Genomic DNA, 7,500 nt, shown 5'->3' with positions numbered 1-7,500 from the left:
GAGTTTTTGTAACACCCAATAAACAGCCATGCATGTAGTCAGGAACCATGCCCAACACAACATCAAACCAGGACATTAATGCAAGACTTGTGACACCAAAAACACCTACAATCTAATTGGCAAAATAATACTAATTATCATCAGTGCACAAAAATAGTAAATCGGGAGTAGTCTGTCTACAAGTGACCCAATTTGATCAGAAATAATGGATACACTATAATTCCGGGTTCGTACACTTTTTCAGACCAAAAATTCAAGGACTTTTCAAGGACCAAATTTTGAAATTTCAAGGACCTCTTTTTTATTTACGTCGAAGAATTTACCCATGGAAATAGTCTGACAGTAGAATTCTTGCTCATTTTCCGTAACGTAGATGCGTGAAAATAATGCAAAGGCACTGGTAACCATTCTCAACCTCACAGCTCGTCGCATTTTTATGACATGCTAACTTGAGTGGCTGATTATTTTTACTGAAGTTATGCTGGTCAGAAAAAATTCAAGGGTTTTCAAGACGCGTACGAACCCTGACTATTCGATCAAAAATGCAAAGTGTTAAAGTTTTGTCGTTACGATTACACTAGTCTAGGGTGAACAGCATCAGGAAGCATAAGAATCCTTTCAGTGGTGTCTATTTGATTTATCATGTAACACCATTAAATAGTTGAACATTACCCTTAAAAATAGTCTAACCTTTTTATTTTCTTTATGTGCTGCAATACCATTTGTTAAAAAACTTTCATTTGTGCGCTTTGGAGCTGCTTTGGTAGGGTTCCTGTAGGGGTAGCAGCGGGCGTGTCCTTTTCCTTGTTTGACCACAACACCAGGCTCTTCACAGCTAAGACAACCACACTCGCCATTATGTTGCGCCATACAAGTGAGGTATGCCTTGCCCTGCAAGTCCGTGGACCCCAGAATAACTGCAGCTTTCACAGTGATAGGAAATTCTTCATTGCTTAGCTTAATCTGAAGACCTGTTCAACATAATAAAAAAAAAGAGAATACTTCACATCAAAGGATGCAAACGGTATTGTGTAATTAGGTAATAGAGTATTTCCAAATCTTGATTATTTGCAAAAAGACAAAAGGCTAGCTGCAAAAAGATTACTTAATTTCAAATTGGGATTTGCATGAAGAATCAGCTGCATGACAAAAAGTCCAAATAACTTAAATTTGGATACACATTCACAGTTATTTATGCAGACATTTGTACCTTGAATTATTACTAGCAAATACACTTTATTTACTGTACCTTGCTGATACAAATGGGTCATTTCACTTGCAAAAGGTTCAAAGTACACATTGAATGGAGGCTTGCCTTTACCCTGCCAAATTCCCCACATCAACATGTTCTGTTTTGAAAATCTGAAAACAGGAAAGCCATGTTTTACACTAAATGAAGTACCTGGACAAGTATGACAAAATTGCTTAATGACTAACTTTGGGATGTGTTTTGTGTATGCTGCTTCATTGGTGATTGCTGTCATCAATGTAGCAGTATACCATACAGGGTTCGTACACGTCTTGAAAACCCTTGAAAACCCTTGAATTTTGAGAGTACATTTTCAAGGCCTTGAAAGTCCTTGAAAATCTCTGCTCTTCATTCCTGGTCCTTGAAAGTCCTTGAATTTTTCCTGACCCGCATAAATTCAGTAAAAATAATCAGCTACTCAAGTCATGTCATACAGACGTGACGAGCTGTGGGGTCGAGAATGGTTACCAGTGCCTTTGCATTATTTTCACACATCTTCGTTACGGAAAATGAGCAAGAATTGTACTGTCAGACTATTTCCATGGGTAAAATCTTTGACATAGATAAAAAAGAGGTCCTTGAAATTTCAAAATTTGGCCTTGAAAGTCCTTGAAAAGTCCTTGTATTTTTGGTCTGAAAAAGTGTACGAACCCTGACCATACATAGGTGCATAAAAACATATACAAAGCTTATTCTTTGTTTGTAATTTTTTCTTGCCACCTTTTAAATGCACTTACCTTTCTGGTGATGGAAGCTCATTGATTGCAAGGAAAACTGGCCACAAAGAAACACTTGATGATGAATACAGAGGTGCTCCATCTGTATTGAAAATGAAGCTAATATTTGACTTGTTGTGTAGAAATTGTCCCTCTTTACATAGCTTAATGTAATATTTGCCATCCGTTATGTCTCTTATGATTTCTTGACCACGACTACTAATTCTCTCTTGGATGGTTAACCATGTTCCTTCCCCTAGCAAGAAAACAAATGATTTTCATTACCTACAAGATGATTTCACAGACAGCAATGCCATCAATTGTCATTAAATAATTTATTTAGCATATCGCATTAGAAAATACCAACAACTTACGCTGCAAAAGATCCTTCAGCTGGTTTTGGATGTTAACAGTAACAAAGCTGTTTTTGTGTTCCTTTTTCCATTGCTGGGAAACACCTCCTTTGTATCTAAGACTGGAAAAAAGTCCAAATTAGATAAGAAACACAAGCCAAGAGGATATACATTGGCCACTTACAACATGCATGTACAATGCATATGGTCAAATATGAAAACTTTCAAATAATTGATTTAGTGAAACACTAGGAAACATTTCCACAAAAAATGGAGTTCAATTCCCAGAGGATAATTTTAGTCCACCGATATGGTTGACAATTCTTTGTTTTGGTCCACCAATACACACAAAAAATGATCAATTGAAATGATTGATAAATAAGTGGTAAAGTACTAGCCTATAAAAGATAACCAGCATAAGCTGAAAAATGACAATTTATACCAGAAAGTCAGGTGTTTAGATTTAATAGTTGTACCATATTCTGTAGCCAGTTACCAGCTCTTAGATTGTAGGAATTGAAAACATATGGGAAAAAAAATGCTCAGAATCTGGAGCAGGCTGTGGGTGTAACATACAAAAAATTGGTTTTATCAACAGAGTTGACAATGTGAATTGGCCACCCTACAGAGATTCTAAAAGCCAATTCACATTGTCAACTCCGTTGATAAAGCCAAATTTTTGTATACTACTTCCCCACTGACGCAACACCACAGTTTCTTTAGAAACTACCCCCTTCATTCATGTGGGTGCAACATGTTGTGGCCCGGCAGTGAGCTTACCCCATACAGGCCGTTGTTGCGCAACGATAGCTATTTTCATCATCCACAGGAAACAGCCGGTGACATTTTTCACAGATGTCGTACACATGCAACTCGCACTTTCCACACACTTCTTGAACTTTGCTGTAATTAAGTGTCTTGAAAGTGGTACTTTCTGGACAAGTAACTTTAACCAAATCAATCAAGTCTTTGGCTGCTTCATTGGTAATACAGTGTCTGGAAACATATGCTAAAACAGCCATACATGCTTCTTCATGGTCTGTGAACAATCTAGTATCTAGGGGGGGTACATTGTCTTTGCCGTTGTCAGACCCTTCCTCCTCATCTGATGTGTAATACTGGACCTCACTGTCAGTGCCAGAGTCTAATTCCACAGTGCTTGTATCACTGTCCTCAGAATAATGACAATTGTAAATATCGTCTTCGGAGAGGAACTGGTTGTGTGTTGAACCAGACCGCAATAAACTGTCAGGAGAACCACATGTTGAGGATGGAATTACATCGCCTGGACTTAAACAGCACAAATTTGTATTTGATCCAGCATTTTCGAAGTAAAGATTATGACACACCGGTCCCCCTTCTTCTAAACTAGGATTATGAGTTGCAGTTTCCATAGCATTACGTGAAAATAAATCGGATCCAAATGAAGGGGAGAAGTCCAATAAACTATCAGAAGAACCAGACTCTCTGTCCACAACACAAGATTTAGGGCCACTTTTCATTTTACGTTTGTGGTTGTACTGTGTGGTCCTCGGAATCACTATGTTGGAATCCTCCACGTATAATTTGTATTTCCTTTTAAATGGCCCTGTAGGTTTACAGAAAATAAATCACTGGGTTAAGATCGAGCTTTACGAGTTTCCCAAAAAAATTCACCGTACTTACCTTTCCCGTGAACTAAATGGAGATGAGATTCAATTCTTTGCTTACGCGACAACAAACGGAAGCAAAGGGTGCATTTGAATAATTTTTTGTTTCCTTCAACAATTTCCTCATAAAGGAGAGTATCATCCTCTTCAAGGTTGGTTGACATCGTCGAAAATCTAAATCGCAGCGGTGAGTAGGAAGCCACTACACATCGTACCTACAAGATGGTGGACAACTATGTGATAGCTTGACATGAAGTACTTCCCGAAAGAGTGACCGAACGATCGACGCACGTGACATTACACAGTGAATCATTTGTCTTTCCCGCGTCATTCTCGTCATGTGATCTTTCACAGCCAATTAGCTGAGCAGCAGTCCTTTGGCCGGTTTCTTTGAATTTCTCCGACTCGGTCACGTTGGACGCAACAAGCTTCGTTTCGATTCATTTCGCTCCTTTGTCATCTCCTTTCGCTGCTTTTCTTATATATTGTGGATTAACAATGGGTTTTGCTGTTGTTCAATGGGTCGGAGAAGACAGTATCAGTGTGATCAACGAAAACCAAGCAACGGAGGAAACAATCGAAGAAGGAGATACTGTAAACGTAACATCGAAAACTCCAAAAGGAAAATCTGTCGTTTATAAGGCCCTCGTCCTAAAAGTATTTGGTGAGTATGCTTCTTTGTCAGGCTAAAACATCTTAACGATGAAAAACGTCTTGTTGTTGATGTTACAGTCTACGTATGGCACGCCTCATTAAGTGTTTTAAATTTCTGAGCGTGCTTAATTTTCCGATCAAACAAACGATGTACTTAACCTTAGTGACATTTTACCTCGCTTATGATTATTATGGTATCGCTTATTTTACAGCAACAAGATCGAAAGCAAACGAGTACGAAGCTTCTCTGATCAAAACAAGCCAGAAAGAGGTGCATTCGCCAAGTAAGTACTTAAAACATTTAACCGATTCTGAATGAATGGACACATTTTCCCGCCCAAATACACTATCATTCAATTCATGCCTCCTAAACAGGAACAAAAGGTAGTCCCCTGCCTTAAGTATAATGTAGTCGCCAGTTCATAAAGTAAACGTTACAGAACTTAAATAGGCGTTTGACCTTTAAGCGATACACGATCGTTCATAATCATTTGTGACAACTACTAAAGGGAAACGATACACAGATGATGTACCACAGGAATATCAATACTATTTAGAAACCTGGTTAAAATGAAGTTAAGAAGAGGACATTTATAAATTGCAAAGTCTTTCTTTGCTTTTAACATAGATAACCAAGACAACAAAAAGAAGCGTAAAAGGAAGCCTTCTCAAAAGATAGTGGAGTCAGCCAACTCACCAGGTATTTGCTTTCAGGTTTCTTTCCAGGACAATTCTTCTCCTCAATCTGAACAGATTCATAAAGAATGTGCATATAGAAGACTGCCACATTCTACAGCTGAGAATTTATGCCAGTCATATAGACATTTGAATCATTTCATTGCTCGGATGGCAATGCCATAAGGAACAGAACTATAATAATTATGTTGTTGCTTAAAAAATTGCTGGAAGTAATAATTATATTTAAATTTCCATTTCACCATTAAGCTGACCATGAGGATGCAGAACCAGTTGAGTCACAAAACAAGAAAGTCAAGGAGGCAAAAAAGACGGTTAAAGGGGCATCAAAGAAAAAGGCAGACAAAGAGAACTCAGAAAACAACAGCAAGGTAGACAATGTGTGCACAACATTTCTTGGCAGCACAAATAATAAAACAATTTTGAATAATTGCTTTAAGAGACTGAGGGATCACTGAATTTATGAGTTCAAGTTTGAGTTTACAGTTGTCAAGGGTCAAGTTTCTGTCAGAAAGAACCTCTCATTTTACTTTGAATTGGTTTGGAAACTGACTCACTCAGAAGAACAATTTTAATGGTTAGCTTTTAGGTGAGGTTAAGGTCACTAGTTGTCTTCATTCTAGGAAGTAACCTTAATGCATATGAATCTTAGACTTGGGCTTGTGGATTACTCAAAGCCAGAGACTAAAATGAATACTAAAGTACCAGTATTTTATTTTTAATCAAATCTCTTGTATTTATTTTTAAAGTTACAGCATGCTGTTCAGGAAGAACGCATTCAAGCGATCTTAAATGGAAGGAGAACAGAAGGGTTTACCCCAACACAACCATTAATTTGTATTGGCAACAATGAGACACCACCACCATGTGCAACTCTCACTCACAATGCACACAAACAACCAACATCACCACATGCCATTACCAAAACACCACCACCACCGCAAGTACTCAATGTGCACCCACAACAGGCATTGCCACCACAGACAGAAACTTGCACATTATTACCCTCACATATTCACCAACAAAAGATGGCACCAATGCACACAGTTAGTAATACATCATCACACACCAACAATGCACACAACCTACAGACAAGTCCACTTCACTCTGGAAATAGAACACCATCACCCACACATGCATACCAACAGCACCAATCAGTAATCCCAGCTGCCACAAGAACATCAGAGCCCATACAACAGAGAATGCCACTGCTAACTGGTAACAGAACACCACAGCAAACATGGGATGCAAACTCACCACTGCAATCTTTGAATGCATTCTCACCACCACATCACCACACACAGAAGAAAGGAGAGTATGTATCCCTGCTTGAGGATGACTCTTATGAGCTTTTAGAGATGAGTCCTCCCACTTTAGCTCAAAGCAGCAATAGAAGAAGAAGTGAAGACTGGGAATCTTTTGCCTCACACTTCACGGCAGAGTTTGAAGCACTGAAGGGAGAAGTGGAAAATCTCCGTGCAGAAGTTCGGCAGCTTAAAAGAACACTCAGAGAAGCCAAGGTAACCTAATTGACAACCAATTACTCTAACTTTAAGAAACAAAAACAACATTCTTAACATGAAGCAACAGTTACCTTTTTCACCACTATCCACAGGGCTTGAAATTGCGACCAATACAGTCGCATTTGCGACTGAATTTTTTCCCTTTGCGACTAAAATATCTGGAGGAGTCGCAAATTTGCGACTTGGTTTCATCTTCGCTCTTTCGAAACAAAGGTTAGCAGTTGCCAGTTTGCTGCTCTTTGTTTCTCGCCATGAGTTTTCTTGCAATCTGAAGATAGCGTAAATGTAGCGTAATTTCGCTGCGATGTTACGTGCACAAATCTATTCCTTCGATATCATTCGCCATTTTCAGCGGTTTCTTTCAAAACAAGTATTGTGGGCTCATATTTTGTTTTGCTACACCGCACAATGCAGCGCGACGATTTTGCGACTAAATTTTGCGAAATTGCGACTACATTTTCGTATTTTCTTGCAAAATTGCGACTGGATTTTTTCGCTAATTTCAAGCCCTGATCCATAAGATTTTCTTGGTACATCACCTTCCCACAAACCAAAAAAAAAAATTTAATTCTACCAATCCCAGACCTTTGGTCCCTGCTGAGCTTCAATATATATTTTATATTCATGCTGACCTGCATTTTGGCAAGGCTATCACAATAA

The 7,500-nt window shown here is 38.6% G+C and overlaps 3 protein-coding genes across 4 annotated transcripts in view; 1 reads left to right on the top strand and 2 right to left on the bottom strand.

The window, feature by feature from the left end:
• LOC137973597 (uncharacterized) overlaps positions 1 to 4,160 on the bottom strand; it is a 7,549-nt gene extending 3,389 nt beyond the window's left edge. Inside the window, exons 1-7 of the mRNA XM_068820438.1 lie at positions 3,984 to 4,160; positions 3,099 to 3,906; positions 2,340 to 2,440; positions 1,987 to 2,221; positions 1,250 to 1,362; positions 691 to 971; positions 1 to 112 (exon numbers count right to left, since the gene is read on the bottom strand). The exon at positions 1 to 112 is cut by the window's left edge and continues 59 nt beyond it. Of these exons, the coding sequence (XP_068676539.1) occupies positions 1 to 112; positions 691 to 971; positions 1,250 to 1,362; positions 1,987 to 2,221; positions 2,340 to 2,440; positions 3,099 to 3,906; positions 3,984 to 4,131 (1,798 nt within the window). The 5' untranslated portion in view covers positions 4,132 to 4,160. The remainder of the gene's footprint in view (positions 113 to 690; positions 972 to 1,249; positions 1,363 to 1,986; positions 2,222 to 2,339; positions 2,441 to 3,098; positions 3,907 to 3,983) is intronic.
• Positions 1 to 7,500, bottom strand: part of LOC137972476 (uncharacterized) — a 25,576-nt gene that overhangs the window by 14,270 nt on the left and 3,806 nt on the right. The window contains exon 1 of one of the 2 annotated variants that reach the window (XM_068819230.1): positions 6,912 to 7,128. The exons of the other annotated variant lie outside the window; for it this stretch is intronic. The gene's annotated coding sequence lies outside the window, so the exon portion shown is untranslated. Of the gene's footprint in view, positions 1 to 6,911; positions 7,129 to 7,500 lie in introns of those variants that run through there. 2 annotated transcript variants of the gene reach the window in all.
• Positions 4,391 to 7,500, top strand: part of LOC137972475 (uncharacterized) — a 5,080-nt gene continuing 1,970 nt past the window's right edge. Inside the window, exons 1-5 of the mRNA XM_068819229.1 lie at positions 4,391 to 4,631; positions 4,834 to 4,905; positions 5,250 to 5,321; positions 5,567 to 5,688; positions 6,067 to 6,837. Coding sequence (XP_068675330.1) covers positions 4,466 to 4,631; positions 4,834 to 4,905; positions 5,250 to 5,321; positions 5,567 to 5,688; positions 6,067 to 6,837 — 1,203 coding nt within the window. The 5' untranslated portion in view covers positions 4,391 to 4,465. The remainder of the gene's footprint in view (positions 4,632 to 4,833; positions 4,906 to 5,249; positions 5,322 to 5,566; positions 5,689 to 6,066; positions 6,838 to 7,500) is intronic.

The sequence above is a fragment of the Montipora foliosa genome, chromosome 10 (genome assembly GCF_036669935.1).
Source record: "Montipora foliosa isolate CH-2021 chromosome 10, ASM3666993v2, whole genome shotgun sequence".
Taxonomy (NCBI): Eukaryota; Metazoa; Cnidaria; class Anthozoa; order Scleractinia; family Acroporidae; genus Montipora; species Montipora foliosa.
Note: the sequence above shows the minus strand (reverse complement) of the source record. Positions and strands in the feature narration are given on the sequence as shown.